The 18,269-nt window shown below is 44.8% G+C and overlaps 1 protein-coding gene across 1 annotated transcript; it reads right to left on the bottom strand.

The window, feature by feature from the left end:
* Window positions 1-14,668: 14,668 nt before the first annotated feature.
* LOC127293695 (pyruvate dehydrogenase E1 component subunit beta-3, chloroplastic) lies at window positions 14,669-17,910 on the bottom strand. The gene is made up of 4 exons (XM_051323334.2): window positions 17,671-17,910; window positions 17,517-17,596; window positions 17,357-17,403; window positions 14,669-15,896 (listed from the first exon to the last, which is right to left on the bottom strand). Exons 1-4 carry the CDS (start codon window positions 17,753-17,755, stop codon window positions 14,924-14,926), a joined length of 1,185 nt encoding a protein of 394 aa, XP_051179294.1. The 5' UTR covers window positions 17,756-17,910; the 3' UTR covers window positions 14,669-14,923.
* Window positions 17,911-18,269: the final 359 nt, after the last annotated feature.

Here is an 18,269-nt window from a genome sequence, read left to right as displayed (position 1 = left end):
TGAGCAACGTAAGATTTTTGTAAAAATCGATTTCTGTACTGCTGTCAAGTTTTGGCAGATTTCTGCCATCTTGCTTTTCTGTGTTTCTTTTAGTTTGCTATTTCTTGTTTTTTTACTTTGTTTCTTTCCCAAAACACAAAAAGACCAAAAATATTTCTGTTGTTTCTCTTCACCATTTGTTTGCTTTGGTTTCTTGCATTTGTTTCGCTTTATTTGCTATTGCTAGTTTGCTATAAGAAAACCCAAAAAGATTTTGCTTTGTTTGCTTGTTTCCTCTTGTTCTTATTTGCAATTTGAAAACACCAAAAATATTTGCTGTTCTTCTTTGGTTTGTAAAGTTCTTTATGAGTTCAATGGTCTTCGGTGGCTGGAGCGTGGTTTTCATTTCATATTATCCAAGCTACACAAGTGAAAAGGCAATAATGACGATCTACGACAATCTGATTGTGGTGAGAGGCTGGTATGAACTCTATTTGTTTTCATTTTTGTACATATACTCATCCATGTGAGCATGCTTAGTTGGTTCATGTGAGGTATATGTTATTTAAGAAAGTCTAGTAGTTCATGATCTCTCATGTTTAGCTCCAATCTATTAATATGAGTAGCATGTCATGGATGTTTGCTTGCATTGTTTTATTCATAAGTAAGTATGGCATTGTGGTATCCTCCTCTGAATAATTCATTTATATCGACTTGGCACATGCTCACGCATGCATATGACTGAACAAGAGTCAATTAAGCCTCAATGATTTACATTGCTTCAGAGTTCTTGTATCACTTTTATGCCTCAGTTAATTTATTTTGCCGCAAGCATGATTATGACAGTTACTGCTCTCTTGATTTGTCGCTCCCTAGTCTCTTGCTAGCCTTCACTTGTACTGAGCGGGAACGCTGCTCATGCCTCCAAACACATGAAAACCAAGTCATTCCAGAGTGTCCACCATAAATACCTATGCATGGCATTTCAAACCATTCCAAGTAAATTCTCATGCGCTACCTTTAAAACCTTCAAAATGCTTCTTAATTTGTGTTAATGTTTCATAGCTCATGAGGAAGTATGTGGTGTTTAGCTTTCAACCTTGTCATTTACTTTTGACGGACTCTCACATGGAATAGTGGCACATCCGCTTATCCAATAATTTTGCAAAAAGAGCTGGCAATGGGATTCCCAGTCCCGAATTAATTAAACTTAAATAGACACTCCTCCATGGTTTGTGATTGTTGGACGGCACCCGAAGGATTCGGTTAGCCATGGCTTGTGTAAGCAAAGGTTGGGGGGAGTGTCATCATCATAATAAAACTAAAAAAAAAGAGGCACTCCTTCATGGTATGTGATTGTTGGCAGGCACCCGAGGATTCGGTTAGCCATGGTTTGTGCAAGAAAGGTTGGAGGGAGTGCCAAATAAATATGCAATAATTCATGGGAGCCGCTCTTGAAAGTCCGGTTGGAGAGGTAGTTAGTGTACCCATTACCATTCGTTGACAACAACAAACACCTCTCAAAATAATTTTACTCCTGATTTATAAAAATGAAAAGCTCTAGCGCATGTTAATCCCTGCTTCCCTCTGCGAAGGGTCAATCTTTTACTTTTATGTTGTGTCTCCATCCTTTCTTTGAGCACTTTCTTGAGAGCACAACTGTCATTCTTAGTATAATATGCTTGTCTCAAAATATGATTGATTGTGGTATAACTTTGATGCTTTTATCTTTGACAATCACTACTTCTAGTCTTTCTATGAACTCCAGAGGTGCCCGGGCATTTATGTTTTGCCAATCAAATACAGGCAAGCGAGATACCACTTTATCATACTCTCTTATGAACATTACAATCCTGCTTATATACATGATTCATGATGCTTATTATTAATTGTTGGTACCTCTTCATGATTGATATAGCTGTTAGATGATCTTATTTGCATGTACCTTGTTATGAACTGCTCAAGTATTAGCCATATCATGAGAATATATACATCATATGAGCAAATGTGTTCGTGAAAGTTCTTTTATCGCTCAGTTGTTAACTGAATTGCTTGAGGACAAGCAATAAGCTAAGCTTGGGGGGAGTTGATACGTCCAAAACGTATCTACTTTCCCGAACACTTTTGCTATTGTTTGACCTCTAATTTGTGTATTTTGGATGCAACTAACACGGACTAACGCTGTTTTCAACATGAACTGCTCAGTGTCTCGTTTTTGTGCAGAAATCCAACTTTCGGGAAAAACCTCGGAATTTATGCGTAAGGCCCTATTTTCCCAGGAAACTAACGGAGCCGAAGGGCACTTGAAGTGGAGGCCCGAGGGCCCCACACCACCGTGCGGCGCGGCCCGGGGGGCCGCGCGGCCAGGTGGTGTGGCCCCCTCGGCCGGCCTCCGACGCCCCCCTTCGGACTACTTATTCGCCTCGACCTAAAAACGCACAGAGAGAAGTCGAAGTCGCCAGAAACCCTCCAGAACGCCGCCACATCGCGAAACTCCGTCACGGGAGCCAGAAGTCCCCGTTCTGGCACTCCGCCGGGACGGGGAATTGGAGGAGATCATCACCGCCATCACCGCCAACGCCTCTCCATCAACCAGCAATGTTTCCCCCATCCATGTGTGAGTAATTCCCCCGCTGTAGGTGAAGGGGATGGTAGGGATTGGATGAGATTGGTCATGTAATAGCATAAGATTGTTAGGGCATAGTGCCTAGTGTCCGTAGATGGTACTTTTATGATATTGTTGCAACTTGTTATGCTTAATGCTTGTCACTAGGGCCCGAGTGCCATGATCTCAGATCTGAACATGTTATTATTTCATCATGATATTCATTGTTTATGGTCTTACCCGCAAGTTGTATACACATGTTGCTGTCCGGAACCAATGGCCCCAGTGACAAATCGGGACAACCGGAGGGAATGGCAGTAACGTGAGGATCACATGTGTTCACGGAGTGTTAATGCTTTGCTCCGGTACTCTATTAAAAGGAGTACCTTAATATCCAGTAGTTTCCCTTGAGGCCCGGCTGCCACCGGCTGGTAGGACAAAAGATGTTGTGCAAGTTTCTCATTGCGAGCACGTACGACTATAATTGGAACACATGCCTATTGATTGATTAGTACTTGGACACCGTTTTATTATTATCTGCAAATGCCCCGCTATGATTGTTACATGAGTTTCTCTCATCCATGCAACGCCCGTCATCCGTCCCCGTGCCTACAGTATTTTAATCCTGCTGTTTACTAAAATCACTACTGATGTCTTTGTTACTCTGCTGCTGTTATTTCACTACTGCTATTGCTATAAAACTGTTACTACTGATAAACTCTTGCGAGCAAGTCTGTTTCAGTGCAATCGAACCGACAACTCCGTTGTTAAGGCTTCCAAGTATTCTTTGTCTCCCCTTGTGTCGAATCAATAAATTGGGTAATACTTCCCTCGAAGACTGTTGCGATCCCCTATACTTGTGGGTCATCAGTTGGCGCCGGAATCTCTGGTGTTGCGCCGCACTACATCCCGCCGCCATCAACCTTCAACGTGCTTCTTGGCTCCTCCTGGTTCGATAAACCTTGGTTTCTTTCTGAGGGAAAACTTGCTGCTGTGCGCATCATACCTTCCTCTTGGGGTTCCCAACGAACGTGTGAGTTACACGCCATCAGACAACGAAGCCCGTCGCAAAATAAGAGTTACAAGAACTTTGGAACTTCGAGGACACACTATTGATAAAGTTGTTGGTGACTTGAGGAAACAAATGACAACCCGGAGACAACTAGCCAACTTTAGTGATCATCAAGCTTATATCTCCATGGTGGAACCAAAGAAAGTCTTTGATGCACTTGAAGATCCGGATTTGTTGGATGCTATGCATGAATAACTCAATAACTTGAAGCGCAACAAAGTGTGGATATTAGTAGAGAAGCCCAAGGATTGTTGCAATGTTATTGGAACGAAGTGGATATTCAAGAACAAGCAATATGAACATGGCATTGTTATTCGGAACAAGGCAAGATTGGTGGCTCAAGGTTTCTCTTAAGTGGAAGGCATTGACTTCGGTGAAACCTATGCTCATGTGGCTCGCCTTGAGTCCATCTGTATCCTTCTTGCATATACGTCTCACCATAACTTTAAATTGCAACAAATGGATGTCAAAAGTGCATTTCTTAATGGCCCTTTAAAGGAAGTGGTGTTTGTTAAGCAACCCCCCGGGTTTGAGGATCTCAAGTTCCCCAACCATGTCTATCAACTCGATAAGGCACTCTATGGCCTTAAACAAGCCCCACATGTGTGGTATGAGCACCTTAAAGAGTTGTTGCTAGACCGTGGCTTTGAACTTGGGAAAATCGATCCCACTCTTTTTACTAAGAAGATGGATGGGGATATTTTCAATTGGCAAATATATGTTCATGATATTATCTTTGTCTCTACTAATAAAGCTTTTAATGATGAATTTTCAAAGATTATGACCAACAAATTTGACATGTCTATGATGGGTGAAATGAAGTTCTTTATTGGTTTTGAGATCAAGCAATTGAGAGAAGGAACATTCATATGTCAAGCCAAGTACATTCAAGATATGCTCAAGAGATTCAATATGAAGGACTTGAATAATGCAAAGACTCCAATGGCAACCACTTGTCATCTTGCACTCGATCCCGGTGGTAAGGACGTGGATCCCAAGGTATACCGCTCCATGATAGGTTCCTTGTTTTACCTTTGTGTATCTAGACCGAATATTGTGTTGAGTGTAGGTGTATGTGCAAGGTATCAAGCCTCTCCTAAAGAAATCCATTTGATGGCGGTCAAACTAATCTTTAGATATTTAGTTCTTACCCCAAGATTTGGATTATGGTACCCAAAGGGCTATGGCTTCTCACTTGTGGGCTATACGGACTCGGATTGGGCGGGAGATAAGGATGATAGAAAATCAACCTCCGGGGCATGCCAATTCATTGGTGGGTCATTGGTGTGTTGGTCTTCTAAGAAGCAAAATTGAATAGCTCTCTCTACCGCCGAATCCGAGTACGCGGCGGCCGCTAGTGGATGCACACAACTCTTATGGATGAGGCAAACTTTAAAGGATTACGGTGTCACTTGTGACAAAGTGCCTCTTTTATGTGACAACCAAAGTGCCATCAAGATTGCATACAACCCCCATACAACACACAAGAACGAAGCATATTGAGATTCACCACCATTTCATTCGAGATCATGTCTCCCGGGGTGATATTGAGTTGTCATTCATTGGTACCCATGACCAACTTGCGGATATATTCATAAAGCCTCTTGATGAAGCAAGATTTTGCTACTTGAGGAATGAGCTAAATATCATAGATTCAAGGAGCTTGGCTTGAACACTTTCCATGCATACCTATTAATTATCTCCTATTTGGTTTAGGTGTAGGCATGGATATAGGGGGAGTGCGGTCCTAATTGTTTGGGATATCCCTCCCCCCATTGTTCCCATAGTAAGAAAATCATTCACTTTATATAATTTTATGATATGTGAGCTTCAATGATGAGTAGTGGTTATGAACCCAAGATACATCTTCGCGGTGTCATGTGATGGTGCTCCGGTGATGGTGCCAGACAATCTTGTTGGCAGTTGTTGTGGAAGCGGTTGGGAAACCCCAAGAGGAAGGTGTGATGAGCACATCAACAAGTTTTCCCTCAGTATGAAACCAACGTTTAATTGACCAGTAGGAGAAAGGCGTGACTTCTGAAGGTGTTGATGTCTGACTAGTGGCAGGGCGCACTACCGGCGTCAGCAACAACGTGGAACCTGCACACAACACAACCAAAGTACTTTGGCCCAACTTGCTGTGAGGTTATCAATCTCACCGGTTTGCTGAACACAAAGGATTATACGATCGAGTGGAAAGATATGTTTGCAGAAAGTAAACATAAAAGGATTGCAGTAGAATTTATGAGTAAAGGAAATATGACCGGGGTCCACAGTTCACTAGAGGTGTCTCTCCATAAAGAAATAGCATGTTGGGTGAACAAATTACAGCTGCCAATTGATAGAATATCGACCATAAATGAAAAGATGATTACTATGAGATTTGATATGGCATTACAACATAATACATAGACCATAATCCAACTGCGTCTATGACTAATAATCCACCTTCAAGTTATCGTCCGAACCCCTTCAATATTAAGTTGCAAGCAACATACTATCGCATTAAGAAATGTGTGTAAAGTAAACAATATAATTACCATTGGATAAAACATTGTTGTTTTTTCCCTAGTAGCAACAACACATCTACAATCTTAGAAGTTAATGTCACTCTCCCAGAAAACTAGAGGCATGAACCTACTATTGAGCATAAATACCCCCTCTTGTAGTCACAAGTGTCCACTTGGCCAGAGTTTCTACTAGCAATGGAGAGCATGCAAGATCACAAATAACATATGACATGAATATATAATCAATCTCAACATAGTATACAATATTCATCGGATCCCAGCAAACACAACATATAGGATTACATAAAGATGATCTTGATCATGTAGGGAACCTCACAAGATCTATACATGAAGCACAAAGTGGAGAAGGCAACCATCTAGCTACTGCTATGGACCCATAGTCTAGGGATGAACTACTCACGCATCACTTCTCCGGCGATGATTTCCCCCTCCGGTAGGGTCCCGGGAGAGCTTCAGAACCCCCCGAGATGGGTTTTGCGATGGCGGCCGCGACGAAACTTTTCGTGGATGGAGGCTTGGGTGTCCAGGGTTTTCCCGAGAAGATGTATAAATAGGCGGAGGATTTAGGTCGGTGGGGTGCCTGGTGGCCCCACACCTACCCTAGGCGCGGGCCAGGTCCAAGCCGCGCCTAGGGGTGGTTTGGGCGCCCTGCTGCGGCTCTTCGACCCCCCTCTGGACTTCGTCTTCGTATAGGTAAAATATTGACTTCGGCTTTTGTTTCATCCAATTCCGAGAATATTTCTTGTACAAGTTTTCTGAAATACAAAAATAGCAGAAAACAGGGAACTGGCACTTTGGCATCTTGTTAATAGGTTAGTGTCGGAAATCATGTAAAAGTGCAACGAAGTGTAAGCAAAACATAAATGAATTGGTGTAAAAAAAGCATGGAGCATCAAAAAACATATATACGTTTGAGGCGTATTATCATGCCACACACTCATACATGGTGGCCTAGATCACCGACCTCTTCTTTGTGAAGAGTTGGTCTTATTTGAGATTTCGTGCTTCATTGTTCTATATAGTTCTTATGGGAATTGACTCCAAGTTGGACTTTCTTGACGTTTTATCTTGCAACTTGGAGTTACTAGTACCACACTACTATGTTCGCTCTAAACCAAAGCCAAACACTCATCTATAAAACATTTTATCTCATCAAAACCATCTCGGTACATGGTTCGGAGACTCCGGTTCAAAGTCCGAAGACTCTGGTCTCTGCGGGGTTCACATATCAAGAGAGGGGGCTCGGAGTGAGAGGTTTCCTCTCCTTTGCCCCGACCCCAAATCCTTCCAAACGGTCTCCCTCAACCTTAGGACGCTGCCGGGAAGCCAAGGCGGCCTGGATCTGTCGTGCCACCGGCCATCTCCTTCACCTCACCCTTGGGATCCTTCTCCCTTGGTTGAGAACCACCATGGAGAGCTCGGGTAATGAATCTCCTCTTCCCCATCTAGTTCTTGCTAGATGTGTGTAGATGGGACTATTCCTGGCTATTCTATGGTGGAAAACACAATGCTGGCATCCTATCTTTTGTAGCAATCGTCTAAAACTGGTTTTGTGCAAGTTTTTCATTATCTAGAGGAAGTTCCCGAGCAACCTAGGGTTTCTGACCGGAGACTCCAGTTCTAGGCCGGAGACTCCACTCCCTTGGCCAGAGACTCCGTGGTTGCCCCGGAAACTCCGGACTAGATAGGGACTTTTGCACCCAGTTTTGCACAATTGCTATTCTTTGACACTCTGGACATGTTTGCTTACCTATTTTTGCTACAACCCCTTGTTGTTCATAGGTGGTCGCCCACGTCGCACTAAGCGCTCAACATCCGATCCAAACAATAAGCCAAGGTCAAGTCGTGCCGGTGAAGCTCGGTTGAGGTATGATCCGCAGAGGGACAACTATGTACAAGACATTGTTCGTCGTCAGCATGCTGATTTCGATGCTCATGATGAGAGGGAGGAGGCTGCCAAAAGGCAGAAATATGAGTTGTTGACCACACTCAAGGGCTTGTCCAAGGAAGAATTTCGTGACATGAGGCTCCGGCTCAACTATTCTTTGCCAAGGACTGCTAGCTCTCCCATGCATGTTTCACTGCCGTGAGCAAGAGCTTATAATGAATGAGAAGTATGCTCACTTGAAGACCAAGGTTGCTCCTCAGACTGTGATGTGCATGGAGCACTTGAGTGATGACTGCTTTGTTGATGCTCTCTGGATATGCAAGAAGCTTGGACTTCTACCATTGATGACTATCCAACAAGACTACAATATTCAGGTCATTCAGCAGTTCTTCTCCACTCTGGTGTTTGGTCAGCATGACACCATTGATTTCTATTGGATGACCGGGAACACTCCTTGCCATACCAACATGGCGGAATTTGGGGCATTGTTGGGACATGAGTACGGTTGTGCCGAAGATGCCTCATATGGGAAAAGGATGCATGTGGAAGGCGTTCAGTATTATAAGAAGAAACTTGCTCCTCTCTACGCAAGTGCAGATTTTGAGGCCGGAAAGGCCAAGGGCCTCAAGCTACTCCACAACATTATTCTCCGCATATTCTGGGAGAACATTGTTCCATCTTCGGGAAATGTGGATGACATTCGAGGAGCTCTTGTAAATCTCCTTATCTACTCCCACCTCTTTTACCACCATGGCGACGAGGAACCACCATTGCCACCACTTGATGTGGTGGATTTCATCTACAAAGAGATGTACCCATGCATGCTTGATGTGAAGAAGGCACCCATGTATGCTCCGTTCATCATGAAGCTCATCCTTCAGAAGGCACCCACTTGCCCCTTGTTACCTTCAACCTTGTGCATCATAAGGTTAGCCGTCCTCAGAAGAAGAAGACCAAAGATGAGGGTGGTAGTGGTGCTAGTGCTTCTCGGGCTCCCTTTGCCTCTAGTGATGAAGAGCATGTTCTTGATGCCAGTCGCCGTCCTCGCATGGAGAGGGCTAGCAATGACCACTCTTGGGATGAAGCTCCTCCATCTAGGATGGAAATGGGTTCTTCGGGGAATAAGCACACATTCTTTGAGAAGACCTTGATGTGCATGGGGCTTGACATTCGTAAGACACAGTATGACTCTTATGTTGCTCAGCGCCACATAAACAACAATCAGCAAGTGCTTTAGGAATCAATCAACAAGCTCCTCCCAGCAAATGAGCGCCCTCCCGAGCCGTCTTCACCTCCTACCGAGTCGGATGGCACCTTGTCCTTCACCGCATGGAACCAAGGTGGCCGCATGAACTGGAAGGAGCTCAAGGAGATCACTTCAGGACCCTCTTGTGATAGGGGCAAGGGCCCCGCCACGGATGATGAAGACTATGCTGAGAGTGATGCTTCCGAGGACATCGACTAGTTTCCTTCGGGGCGTGTAGCTTTGCTCGTTTCCCTTTTTGGTGTCTCGATGCCAAAGGGGGATATGTAGTTCTATTAGGTTGTCTACCGGATTTTCTTGGGTCGGGCACATGCTTTCGATGCTTGTTACTTGCTTCTTATGCCTCTTTGCATTGTGCCCATTTATCTTAGCGTTGAACTTCTAATATTTGGCTTGTGCTACTAAGTTATGTGTGGTTTGTGACATTCATGAGACTATGTTATTAGAATGGTAAAGACTATGTCATTTCCTAAGTGCTATTATCGTCGTCTATATGGTATGATCACTAAACTCCTAGTCTTTACCTATCTTGTCTCTAGTTTGTGCAAGCTATGAGATCTTGTTTACCTTGTCTTTCTTGCACAAATGCATAGTGTATAAAAGATAGGGGGAGTTTCCTCTATGCGTTTGCTTAGTATTCATTACAAATCATATGTTGTATACATCTAGGGGGACCTCAACTATTTTACTATCTTATTTGATATGCCTATCATAATATCTTTGCAAATCTCTATGTTGTTATCAAACACCAAAAAGGGGGAGATTGAAAGGGCATTTCCCTCCTAATATGATTTTGTGTGTTTGTTATCAACATAGAGATATTTTAAGTGTGTGCTTATGTATCATAGATAATATTTGTGATAAGCTTGTCACGGTTTCCGACCCCTAAAAAGTGAAACGAATAAGAGATGCATTGCATCTTTGTGGTGAATGCTCAAGAAATGTTCAGGGGTTGGCTGGGAATAGTGATGGAGAAGACCCACAACAAAACTGCCAAGCAGAAGCTTCCTGTCCGGAGACTCCGAACAAGTCTTCGGACCAACAAGTTCTCGAGGAGACAACCAGTGTGCATCACCCACAATATGGGGGTCCGGATTCTAGTCTAGAGACTTTCACAAAGTCTCCGGCCCTAGCACTCCAGAGACTCCAGTCTACCCAGGCCGGAGACTCCGGACAAGAGTCCGACCTTCTGGTTTCGAAGAGCTGGCCCAAGTGCCTCACGCACAATTAGACCTGGCCATGGGCAGCCCAACCCGAAATTCCCGGGCCAAGCCCGACCTGACCATGCCTCCGGGTCGGGCCTGGGCCTGATTTTTTGACCCGATGGTCAGCATGTGCCGGGCCTGGGCCATAATTTTATGCAATTTAGTGAAGCGGCCTGGCCCGAGGCCCGAGGCCCGACGGGCTTTCTATGTGATGGGCTGGGCCTGGGCCCATTTTTCGGCCCGACGGTCGGGCCGAGCCTGGGCCGAGATTTTCCGCGTCGGGCCTTGGTCGGCCCGACCCGACCCGAGAAATGCTCAGCTATACGCACAATATAGGGGTCCCGAGACTTGACAGGAGGCTCCAGACCTAGTCCGAAGATTCTGGACTTTACAGCGGAGACTCTGGCCCATTTTCTTTTGCAACAATCATATTTATTGTGGGGGTATAAAAGGGACCCTTCTTCTCCAAAGAGAGGTTGTGGATTTAACTCTCTCTCTCCACTATTGCTCGAAAGCTCAAAACTCCAAGATCTCCCTCCCTAGCCATTCAATCTTGTTGATCTCTTGGGAATCAAGGGAGGAACCGTAGATCTACACTTCCACCAAAGGGATTTGAGTATCACACTTGTTTGTAGGAGTTCCATGTTGTGAAACCCTATCTTTGTGAGAAGTTGCCCTCAGAGCTTGCTTTGTGTTGTAAAAGCTCTATGGTCGGTTGTTGAGAGCCTCCAATAGAGTTGTGGATGTGTGAAAGGATCGTATGCCGCACCTAAAGGGGGGGTGAATAGGTGCTAACCAATTTTTAGTTCTTTTTCAATTTAGGCTTGACACAAAGGTAAATTCTCTAGATATGCAACTAAGTGAATTTACCTATATGACAAGGTTACCAACTAAGCAAGATATAGCTACGCAATATATAGGAGATAGAATAGGATAGAGGTAACCGAGAGTAGAGCACGCGATGACACGGAGATGATTCCCGTAGTTCCCTTCCTTTGCAAGAAGGTACGTCTACGTTTGGAGGAGTGTGGTTGCTACGCAAGCCAAACCAACAGCCACGAAGGCTTCACTCAGATCTCCTGTGAGCAACGCCACGAAGGCCTAGCCCACTTCCACTAAGGGATTTCCTCGAGGCGGAAACCGGGCCTTTACAAAGTTCTTGGGGCACACATCCACAACCGAATTGGAGGCTCCCAAATCTGTAACAACACAACAATCAACAACAATACATCAACACAAAACAACTAGGGATCCAAAGAGGAACACTAGCAAGGGAGCCCTCAAACAAATGAGGGGGAAATGTAAATCGCTTTGGTGACGATGTAGATCGATGTCTTCTCCATCGAATCTCCAAAGATCAAGAACTTTGGTTGGGGGAGGAAGGAGATCTTGCAAATCTTGAGTTCTTGAGGTGGCTCTAATTGAGGTGAGACTTGGCAGAATTTTGTGCAATGATTGAGCAAGGAGCAAGGTAGAAGAAGGGGGTATAAATACCCCTCCCCAAAATCCAGCCGTTGGGGCTTCCGGGGGGCCGGATAATCCGGCCTAAGTAAGGGCCGGATAATCCAGCCCCCCCGGAAAATCCGGCTCCGGGGAAAATCCGGCCAAATGTCTGGCCCCTGTCCAGAGCTGCTTTTCCTTAGGTCCTTAGCCGATTTCGAGGCCCCCGGATATTTTGGAAATGTCCAGCCCGGATAATCCGGCCCTGGGACAAATCCGGGCAAATATCCGGGCAAATGTCCGGCCCCTGTCCAGGGGTATACTGAGCCACAACCCCTTAAGTCCTTAGCCGAAAAATGGGGGTCAGATATTCTGGAAATATCCGGCCCGGATTATCCGGCCTGGTGATCCTGTTACAGCTTCTTTTTGACACGACTAACCACATCCATCACACATATAAATGTATCTATATAATCCCTGTACCACTTAAACAAACATTAGTGTATCACATACATTGACATCAAACACACAAAACATAATATGAGAGATGTTCTTTCAATGTGTGCCCCAACCTTTGTGTAAAGGTGACGGTTGCGACCTTAAGGCAACCGCTTAGTAGAGCGTGAGCTAGCCTTTTGTGGCGTTTCTCACCGGAGAATAGGGTGAGGCCTTCGTGGCACCAAACCCCTCCAATGTAGACGTACTTCCCTTTACGAGGAAGGAACTACGGGAATCATACCCTCGTGTCTCCGCGTGCTCCACCTTAGTTACCTCTATCCTTTTACCGCACTTTACTACTTGTATCTTGTATCTTGTATTGTGTATTGTTTGCTTGCATCTTGTCATATAGGTAAATTCAGATAGTTGCATATCAAGAGAATTTACCTTTGTTTCAAGCCTAAATTGAAAAAGAATTAAAATTTGATATAGCACCTATTCACCCCCTCTAAGTGACATACGATCCTTTTTGGGACCTCCTCTTAGCTTTGTACCAAAGGCATTTGGCTGTGGTTGGATAGAATGGGAGATTCAAGCGTTTTGGTGTTTCAACAATGGTGTGTGTCTGAGAGAGAGAGAGAGAGAGAGAGCACAAGGATAACATATGAATGGTTCACCTAACCTTCTCAAGCTGCAAGAAGGGGTATTTATAACTAGCTAGGGGAGAAACTAGCCGTTTTGGAAAAGTCACAACGGATCAGACCGATAGAAAGTCGGCAGCGCCGAGCTTCACGCCGGACCAACCGACGCCCAAACTGGCGGGCCGACTCGAGCGCCGAACCAACTATCGGGCTAGCGAAGCACTGACACCTAGGTTGGACCAACCGGCAACCGCCGGCCCTCAGACAAAATGACGTCTAGTATATGGGTTCAGCGGTCACTGTCGTGGCGCTTAGCGCTTGACCGGTCATTCCGGTGCAGGGGCCAGCCTTTGGCCACCGGTTCCGCTGAAGTCCTTCAAAACGATCCTTTTCCCCTATGAGCTTTCTCTTCTCTCTTATGTGTGATGGTATATGGCTCTAGATAACATTCCCATTAAGCTTACCGAGACCACCCCTTCTAATAGTGCGATGTTTCCTATGACTGAAACATAAACAAAGAGAGAAAAACAAATGAAAACACCGACACTTCTCTTGAATAGCAATTGTTGGGCGGGGGGGGGGGGGGGGTTGGTCTCTAACCATCTTCCGTCATCATTTGTAAACTAAAACTGTGATATTAGTAAGAGATAGCATTAGTTCACACACTAGCTAGAATAATATCATTAGCCAAAATAATGGATAAGAGTAAAACACCCTTTCATCAATATTCTAAGCTTAGTATAGCATATCATCTTCCTCCTGCCCTGCCTCCTAAGTTGATTCACCAAATTGGCAATTACCAGTTGGTCTGGACACAAGCAATTGTATACATTAGTAACTAGTATTATATTTGTGTAGATGAGTACCCGGTATTTCTCAAGTTAACCGGGCAATTCATTTATTCTTGGTTGCTCCCTCTGATCCAAATTTGTTGCCGCTGGTTCAGTGAATCTGGATAGATTTTAGCTAACATTTTGTCTAGATCCACATAAATTAATTTAGTTCGGCATTAGTAACAAAAATGGTTTTTTTTGCTTTGTTTTTAAAAGAACAGCCGTGCCTAGATATCTATTGACCAACTCCAACTTATTGGAAACCATTTGCATATGTGTTGCGGAATTGTTCTAAGTGGCAAACAAAACAAACAAACATATGATGGCATAAGGTGCAGTGAAGTCAATCGCATGTACGTAATTAACTTCTCTGACGACATTGATGGCAGACCTGATCTATGCTGAAGGAAGATTATCACTTTCGGTATGAAGGAAGATTATCACTTTCTGATGTTGTTTGTTCTATTGTTCCAGCTTTGACGTCTGCTCTGCGAGTGGGCGGATGGATTAACTCTTTGTTTTCTTGTAGTTTTGAGCTCTGATTGCTCGTTGTTGTGGGTCGAGTGAGCAGCCACTCATCTTGCTAGTGTGGTTACGCCTGGACAATTTCTGTAAATGTGTTCCATTAACCAACCTTGCAGCCACTCCAATCGTTTAATGACGATAGTACAAACCAAACCTCAATCTTCTACCACGCCCTAAGTTGCATGAACCATATTCAATACGGCATAAATCAAGAACAAACTGTAGCTCTGACGAAGTGTATCATACCTTCTTGAAAGGCAAAACTAATATTGTCAAACACACAACTTGCCCAGGATGTTCAACGAATTCTTCAAATACACCAAGTTCAGACCCCTAGCATTCAGCACAATACAGTACAGTTATGTAGCTGAAGTACAAGCTCAAACACGAATAAAAAATGGATACAGGCCTATACCACAATTAACATATCCATGGCAAAAATGACGAATGAAAAGTTGTTCCAAGCCAGGACAGATAAATCAACAATACTGAAACAGACACCCTATTGGCATATTTGCTCAACAGCAGCAACGATTTGCGCAGGCTGCACAACGGTCGCATCCTCCAAAGTTGCCGCATATGGTGTCGGCACATCCTGTGATGACAGGCACATGATAGGGGCGTCAAGGTAGTCCCAGAAGTTGTCGATGATGGCGGATCTCAGACTGGCACCGATCCCACCAGTGCGCATGCACTCCTCCACAATCAGCACGCGGTGAGTCTTCTTAATGGAGTTACCTATGGTGTGCAGATCAAATGGCTTCAACGACCTAATGTCAATCACCTCAGGATCGTACCCTTTGTTCACCAGGGTCTTTGCAGCTTGCATCACATGGTACCTCATGCGCGAGTATGTGAGAATAGTCACATGCTCACCAGGTCGTACCATCTCAGCCTCCTCCAGGCAACACACATACTCCTCATCAGGAATCTTCTCCTTCAGGTTGTACAGAAGGACATGCTCAAATAGCACAACAGGGTTCTCGCTTCTTATGGCAGCTTTCATTAAACCCTTAGCATTGTAAGGAGTAGAGCAAGCAACCATCTGGAGGCCAGGAATCGACTGGAAGTATGACTCCAGACGCTGTGAATGCTCTGCTCCAAGCTGACGACCAACACCACCGGGACCTCTGATCACAAGTGGAATTTTGAACTGACCACCAGAGGTGTAATGAAGCATGCCACAGTTGTTTGAGATTTGGTTGTAAGCAAGGAGAAGGAAGCCCATGTTCATGCCTTCAACAACAGGCCTCAGCCCCTTCATTCCTGCTCCAACTCCCATGCCGGTGAATGAGTTCTCAGCAATAGGTGTGTCAAGGACTCGAAGGTCTCCGTACTTATCAGCCAAACCCTTGGTCACCTTGTAAGAACCCCCATAGTGGCCTACATCTTCACCAAAGACACACACTGTTGGATCTGCCTCCATCTCTTCCATCAAACCCTCACGAAGAGCCTCGAACAGCAACACCTCATGACTGAACAGAAGTTATAACAACATTAGGAACTTCCACTCACACAATTAAGGAGTCATATTAAAAAATTGCAGTAAATTGTTCTACTTGCATGATAAAAATATACTAATAGTCGAAGTGGCATAACTGCATTTAAAGACCAAACCAAATGTAAAGTTTCCTAAGGGGGGAGCTGAAAAGCCTACATCAGCTGGTTCCACCCCAATCCATTCATATGTTAAAAGCGACAGCTCAGGTTGACTCAGGGGGGCATCCTACACCCATCTCAATAGTGAGCTTCCAACTGAATTTTGGAAAAGATATAGTTTACTGCACCAGGCTTATATATGAGGAATAGTACCAACTGAAGTTGATATGACCTTCCTACATACAGGCTCGTGCTGACTTGATACTCTGCCCACCCCCTAACAAACAGCTAAAATGATGTACACTAGACTTTCCAGAAAATAATAATTACTCAGCAAAGCTAAACCTTCAGATCTCAATTATCTGAAGAAGTATTATTTTTCTCTTTGGGAAAACCAAAAGGCAAACAAAGCTGTAATATGTACACTAGGTTTACAGGTAAAAATGGAAATATAGTAACAGATTCAGAGTAGAATACAGCATTCTCAATTTTATTTATGTATAAGCAACAAAGAAGCTGCAGGTCAACACTCTTTGCCTTTGTTAAAATACTAATTCAGCTCTTATCTGGCAGCAATATCCTAAAACGAAATAATGTTAATTAGCACCGAATTCAGCTTTGCCGAGTGCCTACTCCCTAGACATACTCCCATCTGAGCTCCCAGCCACTTGGAACTGATTATTGGTTTGCTATTATGATAATTATCAGGTACTAGTACTTTGGTCCTTCTCTAGATGGACTTTGGCAAATGCAAGGCGACAGAACCACACATCAAGTGAGCAGCACGCAGGGATGGGAAAACATATTTAGTGCCAGCCAAGTCACAACAGTAGCAGCAGTAGCCAAGTAATAGATAATTGAAATCTCACAGGTCAATGAAACTATGAAATGTTGATACATGGTTATTGACATTTTAAGGTTCACTTACATGAGCGTATTCCACTAGATACTCGTTTTTGTACTTTAAAAATCCAGTTTCTCCTTTAAAATTGCTTCTGTGCGTCAACATAGGTTTACTGAATAAATTAGTATATTACAGCTCTCAATTTTAGTATGTGTCCCGATATTTAAAAATACACAACGCTTGGGACATGGCATGGCTACAAATATGCAGCTGAAGAGAAGTGATACTAAATTTAAACTAAATATGCAACAGAAAATCCCAGTCGAATCTAAGCTAAATTGAGTCAGTCGGTAGTTCTAAGAATATACCGAATTGCTAGTTTTGCATGACTCATGCTTTATTCTTTGAGATGGTCTTGCATGGACCCTGATTCATCCCAAGTACTCAGAATAGTGGTGACGAAGGTGCGAAAGTATGCTAGAGCATTCTTACCCTTCAGACTTGGACGCGGCGTCGGTCGCGGGAGCATCGGCCTTGGTCTGCACACGAAAACGCACAGACGCGCACACACAAGAGAGGTTCAGTCAGTGTACCAGCAGATGGCAACACGCCAAGGATCAAAGCCAACAGAGGGTAAGGCGAGAGCACGCACCGCGACGGCGGCGCAGGCCACGAGCCTGCCCCCGGACCGCGCCACCGCGCCCGATCTGGCCACGCGCACGCTCCTCGCCGCTGCAGCAGAGAACACACACACACACAATCAGCGAGGATCCAGCAGCGGCAGGAAAACACTCAGGATCCAGTACCTGAGGAGGCGGATTTGTGGGCGACGGATCCCACCCGCGGGGTGGCGGCCGGGGCGGCGACGTGGAGCGACGAGGCGGCGGCCATTGCGGATGCGGCTCGAGATCTGGGGGCTGGAGCGGCGGCGGCGGTGGTTGGCGTGTGCGTGAGTGAGCGTTTATTTATAGAGGGGGCGGTGGAGAGGGTGCGTCTTGTTGGAATGCAGGTGGCGGTGGCGGAGGACGGGAGGGAGACGGGACGGCGGCGGAGAGAACGAGGCGCGGGGTGGACGATGGGGGCTGCAGAGGAGACACCGAGAGAGAGGTGATGATGGGGTCTAGCCGTCTAGGGACTATGGACTGACGGAGATGGGTGGATGGATTAGATCTGGGCCGTTTGTTTTCGGTTGACAATCTTGCAGAGAAATCAAACACTTGGGATTTGTTGGATTTGTTTTGTGTTGTGCATGCTAGCTTAGTAGTTTTTGTACGGGGACTATTTTCGATAAAGGGAATATATTAATATCAAAAGATATCAATTATACTCAGCCTCTGCAACAACGCACCACCCTAATGGCACTACAGATGCACACAGCTAACAAAAGGAAAAGAAAACTAAGAAA

Source organism: Lolium perenne, chromosome 4 (genome assembly GCF_019359855.2).
Source record: "Lolium perenne isolate Kyuss_39 chromosome 4, Kyuss_2.0, whole genome shotgun sequence".
Classification (NCBI taxonomy): Eukaryota; Viridiplantae; Streptophyta; class Magnoliopsida; order Poales; family Poaceae; genus Lolium; species Lolium perenne.
This window is presented reverse-complemented; position numbering and strand designations above follow the sequence as displayed.